Source organism: Balaenoptera musculus, chromosome 15, assembly GCF_009873245.2.
Source record: "Balaenoptera musculus isolate JJ_BM4_2016_0621 chromosome 15, mBalMus1.pri.v3, whole genome shotgun sequence".
NCBI lineage: Eukaryota > Metazoa > Chordata > Mammalia > Artiodactyla > Balaenopteridae > Balaenoptera > Balaenoptera musculus.
The window spans coordinates 71605882-71628860 of record NC_045799.1 but is presented as its reverse complement, the minus strand read 5'-3'; the positions used below and the strand labels follow the sequence as shown (position 1 = coordinate 71628860).

Below are 22979 nucleotides of genomic sequence, written 5' to 3'. Positions count from 1 at the left end.
TCACGTGGAGAGACCCTACCTAGGGTTGATGAGGCTTTGGGATAAAATTCTCCTTAGAGGTCACCTGTGATGAGCTTGGTTTGTCAATTCCAAAATGGAAGTGGATCAGTGGTGGGTGTGGTTCTCTGAAAATGCAGCATGGTTGAAATGAATCAATGTGGGCCTTCTTTGATGAATGTCCTTGTTTTATGTGTGTATGAATTCTGCTTTTCAGATCAGTCAAACCAGGCCCCCAAGTCTAGCCAGCGGGCTGTTGATCTCACCTTGACTCTGAGAACTGGGAAAGCCTGGGATGAACCTGGCATCATGCGAAACTAGATCGAGGGGCTCAACAAGGTCGTCAAATCAACCTCTCCTCTTCTCTCTCCCCCTCTGTGTCTCTCTCTGTCTCTGTCTCTCTCTCCCCAACTCCTCATTCCCACTTGGTTTTTGCCTGTCAGCTTCATTCTCAGGAAGGCTTTCCCCACATGGAGACAGAAATGGCAACCAGCAGTTCCAGAAAAAGACCCAAGGCAGACATTAAATGGCCCTGCTTCTGCCCCTGAACCAGCTGGGCTGAAGAGGCACAAAACCTCCACCCACTAACCCTGTCCACAGAGTTTGAATTTTATTCGGAGGAACAAAGGAAGAATCTTAAAACATTTGAGTAGGGGGTTGCAATGGTCAGATCTGTGCATTAGGGAGAAGGAGTCTGGCTGAGGGGCAGGGATTGGGGCAACAGAGGAGATGGAGTTGGAGAGACTTGTTAGAGGCTCTTGGAATCATTCTGGGCAGAAGTGAGGAGGGGTTGAACTAGAGTACAGTAAGTCCCCTACATAGGAACGAGTTCTGTTCCGAGAGTGTGTTCGTAAGTCCAACAAAGTTAGCCTTATGTACCCAACTAACACAATCGGCTATATGGTACTGTACTGTAATAGTTTTATAATACTTTTAACACAAACAATACACAAAAAACAAACAAAAAAAATAAAACATTTTTAATATTACAATACAGTACCTTGAAAAGTAGAGTAGTACAGTATAACAGCTGGTATACAGGGGCTGGCATCAAGTGAACAGGCAAGAAGAGTTACTGACTAGAGGAGGGAGAGGAGGTGGGAGATAGAGCTGAAAGAGCTGAAGGAGCTGAAGGATTGTCAGCAATAGGAGACAGAGGGCAAGCTGCAACTTCACGTGAACTAACTTATGTGATTGGACATGCAAACACATGTTTGAATCTTTGAAAATTCACAACTTGAAGGTTCATATGTAGGGGACTTACTGTAATAGCAGTTGGGACAGAGGATGGATCAGTCAGGAAAGAAATTGGTGTCAGCAGAGTGGAAAAGAGTTGCTGGTTGGGCTTCGCTGGTGGCACAGTGGTTGAGAATCTGCCTGTCAATGCAGGGGACACGGGTTCGAGGCCCGGTCTGGGAGGATCCCACATGCCACGGAGCAACTAGGCCTGTTAGCCACGACTACTGAGCCTGCGCATCTGGAGCCTGTGCTCCGCAACAAGGGAGGCCGCGACAGTGAGGGGCCCGTGCACCGCGATGAAGAGTGGCCCCCGCTCTCCACAACTGGAGAAAGCCCTTGCACAGAAACGAGGACCCAACACAGCCAAAAATAAATAAATAAATAAATAAATAAAAAAGAATTAACTAAGTGTAGATCAAAACATAAATCTCTAAAACTTGGACAAAATCTTTAAAAAAAGAAAAAGAGTTGCTGGTTGAGGGAGGGTGGGAGGGAGACGCAAGAGGGAGGAGATATGGGGATATATGTATATGTATAGCTGATTCACTTTGTTGTAAAGCAGAAACTAACACACCATTGTAAAGCAATTATACTCCAATAAAGATGTTAAAAAAAAAAAAAAAGAGTTGCTGGTTGATTAGCAGCATTGGGAAAGAAAGAAGTGTTGTTTATCGAATGCCAACTATGTGTTGGGCCCTGTGCCTGGCAGTCTGGTGGAAGAGCTGGACCTGTAAACAATTACTATCCAATGAACTAATTACTGTGAGAGAGGGATGCATCAGGAGCCAGTAGTACAGGGGAGAAAAGAAACCATTTGAGAAGTGGCTGTGTGGGGGAGGGGGGTATGAGGGAAGGCTTCACAGAGGAGGAAATTCTGACCTGAGTCTTAAAGGATAAGTAGGGTACATAAGAATTTGGTAGCAAACAAGGACTAAGACATTGCAGGCCTGCGCCAAAGGCAAAGAATAGAGTCCAGAAATATTGTTGGCCAGAAAAACCACATCCAAATGAAAGATATGTATATATATATGTATATATATATATATATTTTTTTTGGCTGCGTTGGGTCTTGGTTGCTGCACAGGGGCCTCCTCTAGTTGTGGCGAGCTGGGGCTACTCTCTGTTGCAGTGCGCGGGCTTCTCATTGCGGTGGCTTCTCTTGTTGTGGAGCATGGGCTCTAGGTGCACAGGCTCAGTAGTTGTGGCTCACGGGCTTAGCTGCTCCACGGCATGTGGGATCTTCCCAAACCAGGGCTTGAACCCGTGTCCCCTGCATTGGCAGGCAGATTCTTAACCACTGCGCCACCAGGGAAGCCCCAAAGATATATTTAATTTTGCTCATCTAACATTTTTAGAAATTTTTGAATTGGTTGCCGATATATAAAGATCTGGAGCTTTCATTCAAAAATCCGTATTTCTAACTTGTCTTGAAAAACCAGAAGCGCCAGAAGGTTTAGCTACACAGTGCCCTCATTCTTGCCCACTGACAAAGGGCTAGAGCAGCTGCAGTCCCTCCGGTCCCTATTAGAACTCACCTGGCCTGCATCAGCGATTTGTGTTACCCGTGGTGGCTTAAAGATGGCTGCAAATTCTTTGTAACTCTCTGCATCAAAAGGAGGAGTAAATTTTCCCTCTCCTGGGATCTGGGCTGGTCCTGTAACTGCTTAACTAGTAGAATGTGGTGGAAGTAACCCTATGCAAATCACAGGCCTATCCTCTTGGAGCATTCTCTCGGGACACTCCCTTTCCAAACCCTAGAATAATGAGAGCTAATAAAGCAGTTGTCATTTTAAGTCACAAAGTTTTGGAATGGTTTACTCCATACAGGTAACTGGAACACCCACGTCCTCTCCTTCCCTTGTAGACATCTGAGGGCTCAGCCTCTGGACCAGAGGAATGAGGCAGCATGTTGAGCTTGGGTGATGATGAACAGCAAGGCCAGAAGGGTGGATGGGGGAAGATCATGAAGGGCTTTTGATGCCATGCTGAGGGAGTTTCAGTGTTTTCCCAGAAATGTTCAGGAGCTGGTAGAGTTTTGTAAGGTAGGTATAGTATGACTGGGGAGGTGACTCTAGAGATGCTGTAGAACAGGGGTCCCCAACCCCTGGGCCACGGACTGGTACCGGTCCATGGCCTGTTAGGAACCGGGCCGCACAGCAGGAGGTGAGCGGAGGGTGAGAGAGTGAAGCTTCATCTGTATTTACAGCCGCTCCCCATCGCTCGCATTACCGCCTAAGCTCCGCCTCCTGTCAGCATTATGGTGAGTTGTATAATTATTTTATTATGTATTACAATAATTAAAATAATAGAAATAAAGTGCACAATAAATGTAATGTGCTTGAATCATCCCCAAACCATCTCCTCCCGCCCCGGTCCGTGGAAAAATTGTCTTCCATGAAACCAGTCCCTGGTAGATGAATCAGAAGAAGGCGATCGGTCAGGGAGCTAGCACAATGGTCCAAGCAACACAGCCCAGGCGGTGGTGGTGGGCATGGAGAGAAAGGGAGAGATTCAAGGTCAAGACTTTCTCCTCTTGTGAGGCTCTCCCTGAGGTCCTAATGGGACATGCCGGTCGAGCCATGGAGTTGGTAGTCAGAACTAGGGAGCACAGGCAGTAGGACTGAGCCACAGAGACAGACTGGGGACTGTCAAAGTTTGAACTTGCGGATGTGGAAGAGATGGTGTGGGGAGATTGGGTGCATTGGAAGAGGTGGTGTCCTGGAGAGCATCCTACAGACAGTGTATTAAGCAAAGGGAGAGACATCCTGCAAGGGACTGAGAGAAAACTGCAAAGCAAAGAAGGGAACCAGGAGATGGTGGGGCCCAGACACAAAAGAACGGAAAGATTCTAGAGGGAGGGAGTGGTAGGTAGCATCAGATGATCACCAGAATGTGCTCATTTGATGTAATGATCAGGAGATCACTGGTGGCTGAGGCAAGGGCATGTCTGTGCGGAAAGGTGGGAACAGAAGCCAGACTCATGAGACTAAGTAGGAAATGAGGAAGTGAAGACAATAAGTGTAAACAACTCTTTCAAGAAACTTGATTGTGAACGGTAAGACAGAGATAGGGAAGTGGTTTGAGGTTGCCAAGTTGAGAGAGGCTCCCCCAAAGACACAGGGGACCTCAGCTTGTTTTTAGATACTGAAGAGAGAGGGTCTGTGGAGAGGAGAACTTGGCAGTGCAGGAGAAAGGGGTTAAACGACGCAGTGAGGTCACTGAGGAAGTGGGAAGGAATGTGTCCCAAGACGGAGGCATCAGCCTTGGGCCCCACGAGGACACCTCCTCTGTAACGACAGTCTATGGTTGTTTCTAGGAGCTGGAGATATTGTTGCTGTTGGGAGTAAAGGGGTTGAAAGAATTCTTGCCTTTTTTCTCCATAAAATAGGAGCAGTGATCATCTCATAAAGGTGAGGAAGGCAGCCTGAGTAGGTGGCTGGCGAGAAGTGGCCGGCAAGGTTGGCTTAGACCTGAGCCTGTGGACAAGGCATGCTTATGTGCCTCCCACTTAAGGCCGGGATGGTTCCTGAATGTGGGTCAGGGCGGAGCCTGAAGGTGGATGGAGGACCACACTGTGAGAAGGCCTGGGGGCCACAGGGGCAGGGTCCAGGCTGTCCGAGTAACTTCTTGCAAATGACACCCTGTCACTTCTTTACTTAGAGACTTGCATAAGGAGCAAACTCCTTGAGAAGACACAGCTTGAGGTCCCTCATGAGCTGCCTCCTGGGGATTTTCCCAGCTTCACCACTTTCCCCTTCATCCCAAGCACCTGAGCTCCAGCCATGGTGAAGAGCTCACCATCCCCTTAAAATGTCATTGTCCCTTCCTTGGTTTTCTTCCTCTCTCTTATCTTCTCTGCTTGGCAGACTCTTATTCAAGACACAGTATAAGTGTAATTTCATTCACCCATTCCACCACCATCTACGGACCATGCTTCAATCCTCGTTCGCCCTCCAGATCCCACTGCTCTTGGCTTTTGTGCCCCCCTCTGCTTCGAGAGGTCGACTGGTGTTGGGAAAATTAATAAAGTAGTCTTGTTCAGGCTTCAGAGGCAGAAGCAGGCCTCTGACCGACCTGTGACCCTGCCTGGACTGAGGGCCTGCTTGCACACTCAACAATTGCTGCGAGCAAGTCAAGCAGCGCTTACAATAAGAAAGGGAGTGGGTCTTGGAATTTCTTGAGCTCTGGGGACCTGGCCAGTCCCCCAGGGTCTGGAAAATCTTGTGACCCACATGGTGAAACCAACAGCATTATTAAAGTAAACTCAGAGCTGCATTTTTGCATGCAAACTGATCATATCAGTTTGCGGCCTGGAATTGTAAACGGAAGCCCCCAGAACTCCAATTTGAAGTCTCACCCGTTGGGTGTACGAACCACCCAGGACCCTTCCCAACTAGGGCTCCAGATTGCTGTCACTTGGGACTTCCCAGCTGTTATTTGGATCTGGAAGTAGGTGTCGGCCCAATTCGGTGATGTATATACCCTGTTATGTTTTTCTAATATTCTTGTTCCTTTCCTTCTAAAGATTGTATATTAAAATTAAGTTAAATCACCTTTCATTAAAGAATTGATTAAAGCTGTTTATTTGTGTGAAACGAGTGGTTATTTTGTCAACAAACCCACGAACCTTAAAACTGAAAGCAGGCTTTCGGCAAAACAACTGGACACCTTGAATGGACTCATGGGTTTCAAGGGTCAGGTAGACTTGTGTTTGGATCCCAGTTTGTGTGACTGTGGGTAGGTTATTTGCTGCCTGTGAGCCTCGTTTTGGTCATCTGTAAAAGAGGGACAATAAAACACCTCACAGAACTCTTGAGACTCTTCAGTGATGGAATGTTGGTGCAGCACCAAGGACCTAGTGCTGCTTGGAGCAGTCAGGACTCTTGGTTGTAAGTGACAGAACCTAATTTTTAAAAATCTACTTTTAGGGACTTCCCTGGTGGCGCAGTGGTTAAGAATCCTCCTGCCAATGCAGGGGACATGGGTTTGAGCCCTGGTCCGGGAAGATCCCCCGTGCCACAGAGCAACTAAGCCCATGTGCCACAACTACTGAACCTGAGCTCTAGAGCTGGCAAGCCACAACTACTGAGCCCACGTGCCACAACTACTGAAGCCTGTGCACCTAGAGCCCGTGCTCTGCAACAAGAGAAGCCACCACAATGAGAAGCCTGAGCACTGCGACAAAGAGTAGCCCCCGCTCGCTGCAACTAGAGAAAGCCCACGCGCAGCAACGAAGACCCAATGCAGACAAAAACAAACAAACAAACAAACAAACAAACAAACAAACCAGGGTCTCCCTGCTTTAAAACTTATGCTTAAAAAACAAAAAAATCTCCTTTTACAGTTGATTTGTTTGAATCAGGATCCAAAGAAAGTTCACATGTTACAGTTGGTTGATATGTTTCTTAAGACTCTTTTAATATATTTCCCCTCCTTTTAATGCCATTTATTTGTTGAAACCAGATCATTTATCCTATAAAATTTTCTACATTATAGATTTAGGTAATTGCTTCCTCCTGGTGTTATTTAACCTGTTCTTCTATCCTTTTTATTTCCTATAAACTAATAGCTAGATCTAGAGGCTCCATTAGATTCTGGCTGGTGATGATGATGATGATGATGGTGATGATTTTGGCAAGAATACTGCAAAGGTGATGCTACGTACTTATTATATCATTTTATGGGAGGCACGTAATATCTGGGTGTCCTACTTTTGGTGATGTTAAGAGTCACTTCTGGGTTCTTTTTTTCTTTCTTTTCTTTTTTAAGGTAATCATGGAGATTTGAACATAAATTGGGAATTAGATGATGTTAAGAAATTATTGCTAGGGACTTCCCTGGTGGTCCAGTGGTTAAGAATCCGCCTTCCAGTGCAGGGGACGCGGGTTCGTTACCTAGTTGGGGAACTAGATCCCACATGCCGCAGGGTAACTAAGTCCACACACCGCAAATACTGAGCATGCACACCACAACTAGAGAGAAGCCCGCGCACCGCAACGAAAGATCCCGCATGCCGCAAGGAAGATCCCGCGTGCCGCAACTAAGACCCGATGCAGCCAAAAATAAAATAAATAAATAAATATTTTTTAAAAAATAAGAGAGCTTCCCTGGTGGCGCAGTGGTTAGGAATCCGCCTGCCAATGCAGGGCACACGGGTTTGAGCCCTGGTCGGGGAAGATCCCACATACTGCGGAGCAACTGGGCCCGTGCGCCACAACTACTGAAGCCCGCACGCCTGGAGCCCGTGCTCCGCAGCAAGAGAAGCCACCGCTGTGAAAAGCCTGCGCACCGCAATGAAGAGTAGCCCCAGCTCGCTGCAACTAGAGGAGGCCCACGTGCAACAACAAAGACACAACGCAGCCAAAAAAATAAATAAATAAATTTAAAAAGTTAAAAAAAAAAAATTATTGCTAAACATTTTAGGTATAATTATGTATTACATATTGGTATTGTGCTCTGGTAAAATAAAAATCCTTATCTGACATACAATAACATGGATTAATTTCAAAACATTATGCTGAATGAAAAAAGCCAGACCCATACTGTATGATTTCATTTGTATGGAACATTCTAGAACAGGCAAAACTAATCTATACTGACAGAAAGCAGATCAGTGGTTGCCGGGGTCTGAGGGTGGAAATTGATTGTAGAAGGGTGTTAACTTTTAAGAGTGATGGAAATATTTTATATCTTGATTATGGTGGTAATTACATGGGTATATACATTTGTCAAAACTAATTGAACCATGCACTTAAACTGAGTGTGTTATATTGTATGGGAATAAAGATGTATTTTATTGTATGTAAATAAAGTTGATTTTTGAAAGGAAAGAAAATAAAGTAAGGTTACAACTAGAATGAGAAGAATCCATTCAAAATAGCCACAAAACTATAATACACCTATTGGGGGGAGAAATTTAATGATATACTAGACCTTTATAGAGAAAATTATAAAATTATATTAAGGGACATAAAAGAAGACATAAATATATGGAGAAATACACTATATTCATGGATTGAAGTCTTAATATCCTTCTCAAATTAATCTATAAAGTTAATGCAATTTTATTAAAAACTCTAAGAGTTTAAAACTCTTTATCTGTTGGAAATAAATGCAGAAGTACTTAAGTTGAAATGCTATGATGTCTTGGATTTCTTTTAATAGATGCCAAGAAAATAATGTGGAAGAAGGAATGAATGAGTATTGGCCACGTGTTGGTACTTGTTGAAGCTGGGTGACGGGTACACACTCTAATGTAAGTGAGCAGTGCTGTGCACCTTTACAGGTGAGGAAACATCACTGTGCTGGGGCAGCAGGAGAACCATGAAGGAAAGGTTCTCTGGGGCTGACTCCATCATGCTCTACAGACCTTTAGGGCAGGACAGACCAGAGGAGGTCTTGTGGGCCTTGCTAAGGAGTTTGAACTTTATCCCGTGCTCAGCATTTCAGTCCCTCTTTACTGTGTGTATCTGGCACCTTGGAAGGGCCTCCGGTCCTGTCTCCCTCCATGGTGGGTGTACCAGTCAGAACCCTTTCAACTGTAAATGCCAGAAATCCAACTCAAACGTACTGACTTATGTGGAAAAAGGAACTTATGATAGGTTAAGGGACTCAGGCACAGCTTGATCCAGATACTCAAATGATGTCAAGAATATGTCTGTCTTCATATCTTGTGTCTGCAATCCTCTGTGTGGGCTCATTCTGGCTGGCTTTTCCTACATGGTGTCAAGATGGTCACTAGTAGTCCTGGGCTTACAGCCTTTTAGCTTACTAACCCCCAGTGGAAAGAGGGCTCTTTTTCCTAGCAGCTCCAGTGAATCTGCTTCTGCATGCATAGACTTGATTTAAGTGTCCACCCCTGAACCAATCAAAAAAGGTAGCTTTGACTGGGGAAATGTGGACCGTGTGCCTACCCTGGGCACCCTCTCAAACCTCAAGGATTGCCAGTGCATAAAGGTTGGTTTCTTCAAGGAAAACCCAGATGCAGCCTCCAGTAAAGAGGGAATGGTAAGATGCTGGTCCAGTGGCACCTGGCAGGAACACCCTTCCAACACCCCTCACAGGAAGGATCAGCCTCATCTTAATCACATGAAGAGCCGCATGGCAGGGCCCTTCAGCACCCACTACTGAACTAACGCTCACTCTTGTTTTGCTGGGACAGCTGCTGCCTCACAACCTCCACTACCAGCCTCGCGTCTGTGCCCCCCGCCCCACAGCAGACCAGCTGGAATGAGAAAGTAGCCTCTGCGCATCCCCACCTTTCCCTCTCCATGCCTGTCAGGCTCTGCCTCAAAGGGCATGGTTTTCAGGCCCCTCACAACATGCTTGTCCTCTGCCTGGAAATGAGGTGCCCCAGGACTGAAGGTCATGGGTGCCTCAGTTTCCTCTCTTTACATTGGAGGTGGTACCTGCCCCCTGGGTGTGTTGTGAGGATTAAGTGAGTGCAGCGTATTTATAGTGTTAGAGCAGCGCCCGGTGCACAGTAGGTGCTCAGTAAATCCCAGCCGTTATTCTCATCACTTCTGCTGCAGACTATACAACACAATCCCTGCCCATCCCCGTCCAGTCCAGGCCAGTAGCAGGCTCTTAGGTGAAATACAACACAGGGGTTCTTACAATTGAATGCTTGAGTGGAATAAAAGTGTGTAGGACACTTTTATAACCACTCGAGCCTCATAACCGTGAGCTGGACAGGACAAATCATACTTAGCCTCCATTTACAGATGAAGAAACTGAGGTTTAGACCTCTTGCCCAAGATCACGCAGCCAAGCTGTGGTGGAGGCAGGATTTGAACCAGGGGCTGAAGGATCACATCGTTGGGACTTTGCTCAGGCTGCCCCTCTGCTGACAAGACCTCCTCTGGTCACGCCTGTTGTCTCCTTCTCAACCTTTCAGGTTCAGTCCCAATACTCTAAACAGTAACGGTGGTGAGAGGTAACATTTATTAAGCGCTTGCTACACTTTGGATGAGGTGCAGAAGGCTTTCCGTTCCAATAAAGTCAGGAGGTAGGTATGACGCTGTTACAGAAAGAGAAACTGAGGCTGATAGAGGTTAAGGAACCTGCCCAACGTCACTCCGTAGGTGTGACGGCCGGGAGTCAAACTCATAAAGCAGTCTGATTCTAGAGCGGGCCTTTCCGCGTTGCTGCCTCCGAGACTCTGACCCCAAGGATGGGAACGAACTCCTTCCTCTTGAGTCTGAAGTCTGGGCTTCGGCCTCTACTTAGCTCTTGGAGCTGTTATTTGTGCCTCTCCTTTCAGTAGGCTGAGAGCTCTTTGGGGCAGGAACTCGACTCTGACTTTTTCACTTCCGTAGCCCCTGCACAAAGAGGCTCTCCATAACACCAAATTATTTCATTCGCCCCTGTGAGGCAGGCAGAGGTGCTCCTAGGTGAGGACAGACCCAGAGAGGTTAAGTGACTCTCCCAAGGCCACCTGCTTGCAAATGTAGGAGCCTGGAGAGGCCCCAGGCTTCCTCGGTGCAGGTGGGTGCAGGGTTCTCCCTCTTCCTTGTCCCCCCCCCCCGCCTTCCTGTTCCCTGAGCGTCGTCGGTGGGGGAAGAGATGGCAGCATAGCCTTAGCTGGGGGCGGGGGCTGGGGGAGGCTGTACCAAGGACCGCTGGGGGGACTGATGGGCCCTTTTATGAATGCCAGGCGAAGGATGGCGAGTAGGCTGGGGGTGGGCTGAAGGAGGGAAGAAGGAACGGGTATTTTTTGCATTTTGACATTAAAAAGTTCAGATCAGATTGTCAGCGACTGGCCAGCAGCATCTGTTTTGGTTTGGAATTGGCAGCTAAGGCGCTGAGCTTCTCCGCGGAAGGAGGGGAGGGGAGGGGAGGGGAGGCTGCGGGCTGGTGGGGCGAGGCGGCGCCTCTGCGGAGGGAAGGGCTCTCCCCTTTAAGAGCTCCGCCCAAAGGGGCGCTGCCACCCCTAAGGAGGCGGGCGCCGCCGCTTCTCATTCATTGTCTTGACAAGAGCATCCTCAGCCGGCAGTCGCAGGCTCCTCCAGCTCCTTCCTCCTCCTCCTCCTCCTCTCCCTCCTCCGTTTGGGGGGTCACTCATCTCTCAGCAGCAGGTAAGGCTGGAGTCCGCGGACGGGACTCGGCGTCGCTGCCCTGGGCCACCTGTGGGGCAGGCGGGAGCCTGGCAGAAGCCCTCCGCGGCGGCCGACAGACTGGCAGAGCGAGCTGGCTCTGAGGCGGGGACAGAGCCCGTTCACGCCCCGCGTGGCGGGACTCGCCTGGGGTGTGGGTGCGCGGAGGAGGGTCCGTCTGCGTGTCTGAGAGCTCCGGGAGCGGGCGAGGGTGAAGGACCACCGCAGCCAAGATGGAGGTGGGGGAGCCCGGGGGTCAGGACACGCGCCGACCGGACTCTCCCCAGAATGGGAGTCTTTGGGGTGGCAGTGGGGGGCAGGGTGGGGTGAGCCCAGCAGCTGCCCTGAGCTTGGAGACAGGAAGGGGTTGAGAGCAAAACAAGAAAAGACCAAGTTCCCCTTTCCGTGGTTTCCGGGCCTGGTACCTGCGGTGGGGAAGGAGGTGGGGTGGGACGATGGCTTCCTGTCTCCCAACCTCCGATTTGCGGCTCCCTTCTCCCCAGACCCAGGCTCCCCACCTGGGATGGGTCCCCTGCCCCCAGACTGCTTCTCCTCACGCAAGCTCCTCACCTGCTTTCCAGGCGGGTGGACCCTGGAGCCTCCCGGAGAGTCACGGGATGGGCGAGGCTGGCTGGAGCCCCCAGTGAGAAGGGCTAGGCCTGAAGGGGGGGCAAAAGGGCGAAGTTGGGGCCGTGGAGGAGAGGCCCTGGGGGGCCCCCCACGGTGAGCTGGAAGGTGATGCTGCTGGGCGCCAGGATGGGGGCCTGGAGCCTGGGGAGCCAGAGGCAGGCCCCTTGGCTTCGCTGTCACCCAGCCCTGGGGGAAAACCATCCTAGCTGGACCTCCGAGAAGTGAGCGCCGGCCTCTCCCTTCGTGTGGATAGTCCCACTGGGGGTGGAGAAGGCACTAAAGGGCACCTGCTTAAGCAGAGGCGAGAAGCAGAGGTGCATGGAGGAGGAGATGCTGGGACCCGAGCCATCCGCTTGTTTCTGGTGCCCAGAGACCTGCTGGGGTAGCCCTCCTGCCACTGAGGACGTGCCTCCCAAGCAAACCCACACGCCTCTTCCCTCAGCATGTCCAACCCTGGGCCTGGAGGCGGGGAGGGCCCCTGCCTTTAGGCAGCTTCTCCTGTGGGTGTGAGGGTGTGAGGTCTGGACACTGAGGCTGAGAGAACCCTCCCTCCAAGCTGTTGCACTGAGGCCCCGGAGTGTGACCCGTCAGAGAGGAAGGGCTCTGTGCCCGTCAGCCATTCTGTGGTCAAATCGGCACTAGGTGCTACCCCACATCAGGCTCTGCTGGGGAGGCTGAGGGTACAGAAGCCAGGCCTGGGGCGGGTTGAGAAGGTGGGCCTTGCAGGTTAGCCAGGGGTGAGGCGGTGTGAGCAAGGCGAGTGTGAGCGTAGCAGGATGTCAGTTACAGAGGAGAGCGGCAAGGGGCCGGGGAGACATGCTGGGGAAGTTAGCTGAGACCATGACTGCCAGGCTGAGGGCTGTCCTGGGGGAGATGGGGGCCACTGTAAGGTCAGAGTTGATCTGAAGGGAGAAAAGTCCTCCACCTGTGTGCCTTCCAGGATGAGCCGGCAGGTGGTCCGTTCCAGCAAGTTCCGCCACGTGTTTGGACAGCCGGCCAAGGCTGACCAGTGCTATGAGGACGTGCGCGTCTCACAGAACACCTGGGACAGTGGCTTCTGCTCTGTCAACCCCAAGTTCGTGGCCCTGATCTGTGAGGCCAGCGGGGGAGGGGCCTTCCTGGTGCTGCCCCTGGGCAAGGTGAGCCCCTGGAGCCCTGGGGGGGGCCTCTGGTCATCTAGTGGCCCCCTGGGGGTCCTGATGAGGTGATTGACTATCCCCAAGCCTTCCCGGGCCACAGTGTGGTCGTCTGTAAAATTGAGCTGGGCCAGATGAACCTTATGCTTCCTTCAGCTCCTACATGCAGTGGTTGGATGGAAGCTAAAGCTCAGGCAGGAGATGACACGGGAAGGGACATACAGTGAGTCCTGCAGACCCAGGGCCAGGCCTCCCAGTTCTCAGCCTGGACCTTTCTCTCCTCGGGAGCACGAAGAGGGCTGGGATGGAGTCTGGGCAGGCCCAGCAGTGCTCTTAGGGTTTGGAGGGACCTTTCTGAGCCCTTGGGAACCCAGCAAGCTCTGGCTCCCAGCTCACAGGCAGGGGTGATGTAAGAGACCCTCTCCGCTCCCCCAACCCGGCCTCCGTCAGATCTCGCCTCCCCGGCCCTGTTGTCTGCTGACCCCACCCCCAGCACACTCCTGTGCTCTTGGGTGGTGAGACAGGAAGGGGAGACAGGCCCTCAGTTGTTACCTTAAAAGGGCCGATGGAAACAAGAGAAGAGGAAGTGGTTGTCGGGGTGAGAGCTGGGCCCGCTTTTCACACAGGAAGCCCTGCTGCTGCAGCTGTCCCCGGAAGAGCCCATTTCCAAACCTCTGCTCCTGCCAGGGGGCCGGTTATGACAGACTTCCCCATCCCTGTCCTTTTGGAAGGACCCATCCCTACAGCCCCATCATTCACACTTCCCTGGGGAACTCCAGCCCCAGTATAACTACCCCCCGCCAGCCTGTCCCATGCCCAGGGCCCTGGCCTGTCTTCCCATGGGAGCCTCACCTGGGGAAGCTGGGGTGGGAGTACCGGGCCGCGGGGCATGGATGAGAAACTGAGCTAGAGATGGCAGGAACTTGGCAAGGCTCTGACAGCAAGGCAGGACCAGCCCCGTGCGCCCATCCTGCGCTACTGAGTTGCCCAGACAACTCTGGGGCTGGGGCAGAGGCCCAAACCCTCCCACCCCAGGCCCTGCTCTGCCTCCCAGGGACCTCACAGCTTTTCTCTCTGTGCCTCGTGGAGGGGAGTGGGGAGGTTGGATTGGGTTTGGAGGGCAAAAGCACCTCCCTCAGAGGCCCTGCTGTGTCCTCTAGACTGGACGTGTGGACAAGAACGCGCCTACGGTCTGTGGCCACACGGCCCCGGTGCTGGACATAGCCTGGTGCCCGCACAATGATAATGTCATTGCCAGTGGCTCCGAGGACTGCACAGTCATGGTGAGTGTGGGGACACACGGGCCAGGAGGGGGCTCCAGCACTGGAGCTGACGTTTGGAGCCCCCAAGACTCACTCGCCGCTTCTCTGCAGGTGTGGGAGATCCCCGATGGGGGCCTGATGCTGCCCCTGCGGGAGCCTGTCGTCACCCTGGAGGGCCACACCAAGCGCGTGGGCATTGTGGCCTGGCACCCCACGGCCCAGAATGTGCTGCTCAGTGCAGGTGCCCGGGGGAGAAGCAGGGAGGGCTGGTCCCCTGACAGCGAGGGTGGGAGGCTCATGGCTTCTGACACTGGGGGCATCGCCCAGGTTGCGACAACGTGATCCTGGTGTGGGACGTGGGCACGGGGGCGGCGGTGCTGACGCTGGGCTCGGATGTGCACCCGGACACAATCTACAGCGTGGACTGGAGCCGAGATGGCGCCCTCATCTGTACCTCCTGCCGCGACAAGCGATTCCGCATCATTGAGCCCCGCAAAGGCACCATTGTAGCTGTGAGTTGCCTTGACCCTTGACCCTGAGAGCTTTGCCCCTCCTACCCACCACCAACCAGGCCCCTAGATGCTACCCTCTCCCAGCTGGGGCCTGGCCCTTAGGGGGTGCGTGCGGATGCCTGACCAGTCCCCTCCCTTTCCTTCCAGGAGAAGGACCGTCCCCACGAGGGGACCCGGCCTGTGCGCGCCGTGTTTGTGTCAGATGGAAAGATCCTGACCACAGGTTTCAGCCGCATGAGTGAGCGGCAGGTGGCGCTGTGGGACACGGTGAGTGCCCGGCGGGGAGCAGGCTTAGTCCCAGCCCTGCCAAGTGTCTGGCTGGAAGGCCATGGCCTCAGTTTACCCACCGCGAGATGGGGTTTTCCACTGGCTGGTCTTTGAGCCCCCCACCCCACTCCTGCATCACTGGACCACACCTGGGCCTGACAGGGCCCAGCTCATTATAACCCCCTGCCCGTTTCTACAGAAGCACCTGGAGGAGCCGCTGTCCCTGCAGGAACTGGACACGAGCAGCGGTGTCCTGCTGCCCTTCTTTGACCCCGACACCAACATTGTCTACCTCTGTGGCAAGGTGGCCCCGTTGGGCAGGGGGTCGGGGGAGCGAGGTGGGCAGGGGGACTGGGAAGGGACCACGGCTGGAGGCATCTGCCGGTGTTGATCCTCCCTTGCATCCACCACCTGCAGGGTGACAGCTCTATCCGGTACTTCGAGATCACTTCCGAGGCCCCATTCCTGCACTATCTCTCCATGTTCAGTTCCAAGGAGTCCCAGCGTGGCATGGGCTACATGCCCAAACGTGGTCTGGAGGTGAACAAGTGTGAGATTGCCAGGTAACTGCCCCTGACCCTGACCTGAGTATGCTCCTTGGGCAGCGCCGACCGCATGCCGAGCTTCAGTCCCAGCCCAGCCATGCTGTGGGTGCTGATCGCCTTCCTGTTTCCACAGATTCTACAAGCTGCATGAGCGGAGGTGTGAGCCCATCGCCATGACGGTGCCTAGAAAGGTGATGCTCCAGTGTCCCTCCCCGGGCTCTCGGAGTGGTGGGTGGTGGTGTGGCCCAAGCACTTTCTTAACCAGCCTTGGCCTTGCCCCACAGTCGGACCTGTTCCAGGAGGACCTGTACCCGCCCACTGCAGGGCCTGACGCTGCCCTCACAGCTGAGGAGTGGCTAGGGGGTCGGGATGCCGGGCCCCTCCTCATTTCCCTCAAGGATGGCTACGTGCCCTCAAAGAGCCGGGAGCTGAGGATCAACCGGGGCCTGGACACTGGGCGCAAGAGGATGGCACCTGAGGCCAGTGGCGCTCCCAGTTCGGTGAGAGGCAGATGGGAGCCCGGGAATCAGGACAGGAAGATGGGGTAGGGCAGGGGCTGCTACTGATGTGGTCATTGACCCAGTGGAAAGAGGCTGGCATTTGGGGCAGCCCAAACTCACAATGTTGGGGATCCTTTGGGGGCTGGGAGTGGATAATCCTGAGGCCTCAGAAAACAGGTTTCAGGCTTATAGGCCTGCAGCTCTCTGGCTGAGAGACAGAAGGGTCCAAGCGCTGGGGCTCTTGGGAGGAGGCCTAGTGGCCAGGGAGGAGCTGGGCCTGATGTAGCCCTGGATCCCCCAGGATGCTGTATCCCGGTTGGAGGAAGAGATGAGGAAGCTCCAGGCCACGGTGCAGGAGCTACAGAAGCGCCTGGATAGGCTGGAGGAGACAGTCCAGACCAAGTAGAGGACCACCGGCTGAGGCCAACGGCATCGCCTCCCTCCCTTCCACTCCCACTCCTCAGGCCACAATGGCAGATAAGAAAATACTAATAAAATGGCTTTATTTTCTGGTAACTCTCAGACTCCAGTGACTGGTCACCAGATGCTGGGTCTCCTGAACTGACCTGCGCTTGAGCTTCCCCCTCCATAGCCTTGATGAGCTTGACCCATAGCAGGGGCGGGCTGGGGAGATGCCTCAGAATGCCCTAGACCACAGCCAGGAACAGCCCTTTGCAGGTGGGAGCCATCCTGTGCTGCTGTGGGTTGGAAGCCTGCTCTGTTTTCCAGCTGGTAGGTCAGAGCTGCTCAGGGCTCTAGCCTGGAGCCTCGTTCATTCCCACGTTTACCCCAAATCTGCCTTTGCTGGTCAACCCCAACATCAACTTGCATGCAGCTGTCCTGACACTGCTGCTTGCTTGTGGGGAAAATGAAGCAACCAGCACTTGCATGACATCTTTCAAACTGTAAGCCCAAGGGATCAAAATAAGGGGTGCTTTTGTAAGAAGAAAGCTTAGAATCAAAGCAATAGGCCCTGACCCTAGATTACAAGTGAGGAAACTGAGGCTGAGAGCAGGAGCGGGGCTTGCTGAAGGACAGATCCCGAGTCAAGATGCAAGTCTCCCCTTCTAGTTCAGAGCCTTCCCTGCACGGCGTGGCTGCCTCTTGAGCCCTGTCTGTGGCTTCCACCTGGGTCTGGCCTCAATCTGTCAAGCCCTATCAAGGGGGGACTTGGAAATGGGTTTCCGATGGCCAACTTAGCAGGTGATCCCCCCTGAGCTGGGACACAGGACTATTGGGGATGGGTGTCCCGGCCACAGCAGGGCTTTGTTCATCCACATAGGGACCACAGCAAGGACTAAATGTCCCCTTTGAACCCCCATTCCCCTTTGGCATGCCGTACAAACGTCCCTGTCTGCCCATTTGGGTCTCAATCTCTATGCAAGCCATGTGACCCTGGGCAAGTCACTTCTCTCCAGGCCTCAGTTGCTCATCTATAGAATGGGGAGGGATTCCACCACAGCTCTGTGAACCCAGGGGGTGGATCCAATCAGGGGTGTGGTACAGAGAGAAGGAGACCATCTGGAGCCTGGGCCTCAGCCTCCCACACAAAGGGATGATGGGCCCTCCTAGTGAAGCAGACTTGTGGGTAGTCACTAGTTCTCCTGGCCCAGGGAAACGGACAAAAGTTCAGGGAAGGATCCCTGGAACTCAGAAGGGTTAGCCCCTACTCACCATGATTTCCAGCTTCCTCTGAGAGAAACAAGAGAGGGAGATGGGGGTGGGGGTTGGCAGTAATTTAGGGGCCAAGAAACTGGCCTTGAAAACAGGAGAGCAGGGTGGGTGGGATGGTTGAAATCTGCAATTTCTCACCCCCAAAGAGCTCTGGCCCCAATTAGCACACTTTCTATTCCTCCTGGGTCTCAGGGCCCTCATCTATGCAAGGCCTAACCAACCCTGGCAACTGTGTCGACTCTAGGGCATCACATGCCCCAATTTTGTGGCTCTGGTTGGCCTTACTTTCCTGCTGTAACCCCATCCCTATGCCCATCCCATTCCTCCATTCCTGAAAAACCTCACCAGCTCTCCAGGGGCAGCTGTGGCCACATCAAGCCCAGGGCCAAAGGGTCACTGGACCTTCTCCAGGGGCCAGAAAACACCAGCATTCCAGATGTTGGGAAGCCCCTGCTGGGGTACCAGGTCCCTGAGGCTGTGAAGGGCTTGGGGAACCAACAGAGGAAGTGTGGAATCTTCTATAATGCCTCTGACATTGGGATGATATTAGGGAGAGGGAGAGGTTTGTTAAATTGCCCAGGGCCCTGAAACCCTGAGCACTTCTCATCTATGCATCTTGAAGGAGAACAGAGCAGGAACCCCCAGCAATGGTCAATGAATGCGTGGGTCGGGTGGGTAGTGGCCGTACCCCTAGGGGGTCCACCAAGGATTACAAAGAAGACCTGTGAGGCCCACCCTGGAAGGGACTTTAAGAACTGAACTTTCGGGCTTCCCTGGTGGCACAGTGGTTGAGAGTCTGCCTGCCAATGCAGGGGACGCGGGTTTGAGCCCTGGTCTGGGAAGATCCCATGTGCCGCGGAGCAACTAGGCCCGTGAGCCACAACTACTGAGCCTGTGCGTCTGGAGCTTGTGCTCCACAACAAGAGAGGCCGCGACAGTGAGAGGCCCGTGCACCGCGATGAAGAGTGGCCCCCACTCGCCGCAACTAGAGAAAGCCCTCGCACAGAAACGAAGACCCAACACAGCCAAAGAAAAAAAAAAAGTACTGAACTTTCACTTTATAAGTGGGGACACAAAGGCCTCTGTGTGGAGAGGGACTTGCCCAAAGTAAAACAATGGAGAGTGGAGGGCAGGGAGAAGCCAGGCCCTAGACCCGGCCTCTGCACACCTCCCACCCTCCTACACACAACACACACTGACACTGAAGCTGGGCCTGACTCATAATTTAATAGATGTGCAAGTCCGGGTCCCTTATTTCTGCTGCTCACGGGTCCACTGCTCTGGAGTCAGGGTTTTCTGCTCAAAGGCATGGATGTGCAGGAGCTCTTCTGCTAGGCAAGTGTTCACAAGCCTGAGAGAGAGATGGGGTTAGAAAACGACAGGCTGGGGCCTGGGTCGCAGACCCCGAAGCTAGGGTGAGCCGGGAGACTGGAGGTGTCCCCCAGGTCGTAGTCCCCGGAACCTAGCAACAAGTGAGGTAGAGGGTTAAAGTCTCAACATTTGAAGCAGAGGCCATGAAGGCGGGATCGCTGGGGTCGTGGTCTGCGGTGCTGGGCCGCGTTGGTGGGTGTGAGTTAGGTTTCGGGGAGCGGCCGGGGATGTGGTCCTGGAGCTGGGGCCGCGCTGAGTGAGGCGTTCCTGGGGTCTCACCGGTGTCTCTGAAGCAGCGGCTTCCCCTCGAACTTGGCCGACACCACGAGGACTCGGAAGCTGGACGCGCAACGGTTGGGAGTCGTGTCCTCCACTTCCTATGGGGCAGAATGGGGTGCATGGTACCAAGCCCGCCCCTCAGGAGCCCTGTTCCCCTCGCTGGGCGAGTGTCCAGGCCGCTCAACTCACCACGTGTTCCGCCTCCAGGTCCCGCTGCAGCTTCTCCCGGAGGTACTCCGCGCTGAGTTCCATTGTGGCAGCCCAACGGGGGCGACAGCTCAGCTGGGACAGAACCCCGGCTCGGACCCCTGCCACACTGCTTCCGCCCTTACTAGCGCCACTTCCGTTGAGGCCTCTACTTCCGCCCTTACTAAGGCGTCAGTAAACACAGTACTTCCGCCCTCTTGCAAGCCCAGTTTTCCAACAGTCTCCGGTTTCTGCACCTACCATCAGTCAGCCAATCAGAGTCTGCATAAGGCCCCTGCGGACGCTAATTGGTACCCGCCGCCTGCACAGCAGCCCGGGTTCTGTGCCCCGGTTTGGACACCCTAGCTCCAGCTAGGAGAGGGTGCGCGAGCCTGCATTGCTGTGGCCTCTAGGGTACCTCGGGATTGCCCCCAAGCGCTTTTTCCGAGACAAGCATCTTGCGGCCCTGGCAACCCAGCTCTCCCCGGGGTCACAGGCCAGAGCAATCAACCCCCAAGTTCCGATGGGCCCCACAGGGGGCGCGGCGAGGCCCGGGCGCTTCTTCGGCGTCTACCTGCTCTACTGCCTGAACCCTCGGCACCGGGGCCGCGTCTACGTGGGGTTCACGGTCAACCCTGCTCGTCGGGTGCAGCAGCACAACGGGGGCCGCAAAAAAGGCGGGGCCTGGCGGACCAGTGGACGCGGGCCCTGGTAAGAGACGGCGGGTCACTGTCAGGAGGAGGGCTTCTAGGAGAAGGCCGGAGCCGGCGGAGGGGAGGCCCGCTGAGAGGGGCGGGGCCGGCGTGGGGGCTGAAAAACAGGGCTGCGGGCGGGGTCCTAGTGACGAGGGCGGGACTATCGCGGGGGAGAAGGGGTAGTGGGGAGGCGGAGCCCTGTGAGTCTGGGCTGTGGGTCTCAGAGGAGGGGGTTGGGTGGGAAGGGGACTGATGATCTAGGTTTGGTCCACCGACCAGGGGCTTGGTGAACAAGGCTGGGTTGGAATAGAGAAAGCCTGGAAGGGAGAGGAACTGAGGAGGGCTGTTAAATACCTGTGACTGGAGGCGGGGCCTGAGGTTAGCAGGTGCGAGGGGACATACCCCCATGAAGGGGGCAGAGCCTCGTGGGCTAGGCTTGAAGCCGGGTGTGACTCCCCTCTCAGGTAGGACCGGAGGCGCATCATGGCGAGGGCATTCGGTTTGACACGGGGAGGGGCGAGGGGCTCACAGGCCGCGCCCTTCATTCTCTTCCCCAGGGAGATGGTGCTCATCGTACACGGCTTCCCCTCCGCAGTGGCCGCCCTTCGGGTAAGAAAAGAGATGGGGGTGCCGGGAGGACGGGGGATAGGGCTTAGGGCTTTCCCCGGGCAACCCTGAAGCTCAGTACTCCCCGCCTGCAGTTCGAGTGGGCCTGGCAGCACCCGCAGGCCTCGCGCCGCTTGGCGCACGTGGGTCCGCGCCTGCGCGGTGAGGCCGCCTTCGCCTTCCACCTGCGCGTGCTGGCGCACATGCTGAGCGCGCCGCCCTGGGCGCGCCTCCCGCTCACCTTGCGCTGGCTGCGCGCCGACTTCCGCCAGGATCTCTGCCCGCCGCCGCCGCCTCACGTGCCGCTGGCCTTCGGGCCTCCGCCGCCCCGGGCCTCGGCCCCGAGGCGCCGCGCGGCTGACACCGAGTCCGAGCTGGAGCACGACGCCGAGACCCGCTGCACTCTGTGCGCGCGCGTGCTCCAGGTAAGACTCTCCACCTGGTCTCCCGGTCAGGGCGGTCTAGGGTTCAGAGGACTCAAGATCAAGCTGTTTCTTGAGGGACTGGGCAGCCCATTGACACCCTTTGGCCAGTCTGCCCCCGTCTCTAAAACGGGGATCATAGTGCTTGCGGCCATTCCTCGACGCCAGTATCCTCTTTTCAGGGCCTTTGCCCTTTCCCTTTGACTGGAAGGTTCTTCCCTAGACCTTACGTCTTGATAAAATGCCACCTTTCCTCTGTGAGGTCTTCCTTGGCTCTCCATCTGAAATTGCCACTCTTGTACACTTCCCTGGTTTCCTTTAACACTTATCATTGTCTGACATACTGTATATTTTATTTACCTTATTATCAGTTTCTACCCTCCCCCCCCCAATTCTAAACTCTGTTGGGGCATTTAGTTCCTTTTCACTACTGTAGAACAGGGTCTAGTGCAGAGCAGGTGGCCAATAAATATTTAATAAATTAATTGAGATGATGCGTCTGGCTTCTACTGAGCCCTCAGTAAATGTAAGTTGAGCTCTTGCCATTCAGAGATTAAGTGACCTGCCTGAGATTGCTCAGCCTTTAAGGAACTCTAGGTCTGGCTGCCCTGCCATGGTGTTATATAATCGCTGCTAACACTCAGAGAAAACTGGCCAGCTTAGTCCCTGTGGGCCAGTATTTTAACGTCTCCGTGCCTCAGTTTCTTTATCTATAAAATACAAATAATAGTATCAGTAGTGCATGTCTCACAAGGTGGTTTTATGTGAAGTCTTGGAACAGTGTGTGGTCCATAGAAATTCTTCACCATCGCTAGCTACGTCATTACTCCCCATTTTCTCTCTTACCTGCCTGCCACCTCTGACAGGATGAAGAAGACCCCCTGTGTTGCCCCCACCCTGGCTGCTCCCTGAGGGCCCATGTGATCTGCCTGGCAGAGGAGTTCCTGCAGGAGGAGCCAGGGCAGCTTCTGCCCCTAGAGGGCCAATGCCCTGGGTGAGTCCAGCACCCCTACTCCAGCCTGGTTTAGCTCTGGGAAGATGGTGGCCGGTTGTCCAAGTCCAGGCCTGAGGTAGTCCTCATCCTAGCACCCAGGTCCTGGCCTGGAGGAGGCCTGTGATCCTGACTCTGTCTCCTACCAACCGCACCCCTGGTAGCTGTAAGAACTCACTGCTGTGGGGAGACCTGATCTGGCTGTGCCGGATGGGCACCGAGGAGGAAGAGGAGGACTCGGAATTAGAAGAGGTGAGAGGTGGCTTGGGCCCCAGCCTCACTACCCCACCCCATCTCCTGGGCTGCCTTTCACCAACCCTCTTGTCTCCACAGGAACACTGGACCGACATGCTGGAGATCTGATCCTCAGCGTCCCCAACCTCTGCCCACTCCTTTTCTGTGCCACGCCCTGTGGGTCTGGGCAGTTTTTACTTGAGTACAATAAAAAGTCTGAGTTAAGGTACCTTCTGGTGTTTGCTGGGCGGTGGGAGAGTGGGGTAGGAGGCAGAGGCCCTGCCAGTCACTGGGGCCTGAGGAGGACAGAGTGGGGAACGGCCACAGGCCCCAGCACGG

General features: G+C 54.0%; 3 protein-coding genes across 6 annotated transcripts; 2 read left to right on the top strand and 1 right to left on the bottom strand.

Annotated features, from left to right (window-relative positions):
* Positions 1-11138: 11138 nt before the first annotated feature.
* On the top strand, positions 11139-16698 carry CORO1A (coronin 1A). Its single transcript, XM_036824116.1, has 11 exons — positions 11139-11312; positions 12901-13099; positions 14257-14379; positions 14470-14599; positions 14686-14870; positions 15018-15137; positions 15337-15441; positions 15555-15700; positions 15816-15873; positions 15967-16182; positions 16484-16698. The coding sequence occupies exons 2-11, from the start codon at positions 12902-12904 to the stop codon at positions 16586-16588; spliced, it is 1386 nt and encodes a 461-aa protein (XP_036680011.1). The 5' UTR covers positions 11139-11312; position 12901; the 3' UTR covers positions 16589-16698.
* A 2201-nt stretch (positions 16699-18899) lies between these two features.
* On the bottom strand, positions 18900-20845 carry BOLA2B (bolA family member 2B). Its single transcript, XM_036825319.1, is given in 5 exon segments — positions 18900-19207; positions 19507-19604; positions 19696-19826; positions 19829-19949; positions 20742-20845. Coding segments are annotated over 5 exon segments (504 nt in total). The 5' UTR covers positions 20796-20845; the 3' UTR covers positions 18900-19107.
* Positions 19899-22869, top strand: SLX1A (SLX1 homolog A, structure-specific endonuclease subunit). 4 transcript variants are annotated; one of them, XM_036825314.1, is made up of 6 exons: positions 19899-20403; positions 20945-20996; positions 21089-21418; positions 22282-22409; positions 22571-22658; positions 22740-22869. In XM_036825314.1, exons 1-6 carry the CDS (start codon positions 20216-20218, stop codon positions 22767-22769), a joined length of 816 nt encoding a protein of 271 aa, XP_036681209.1. In that variant the 5' UTR covers positions 19899-20215; the 3' UTR covers positions 22770-22869. The 4 variants fall into 4 exon arrangements, with proteins under 4 accessions (XP_036681209.1, XP_036681207.1, XP_036681211.1 ...); XM_036825312.1 differs by having other exon boundaries at positions 19948-20403; positions 22502-22658; XM_036825315.1 differs by lacking the exon at positions 19899-20403 and adding an exon at positions 20711-20851 and having other exon boundaries at positions 22502-22658.
* Positions 22870-22979: the final 110 nt, after the last annotated feature.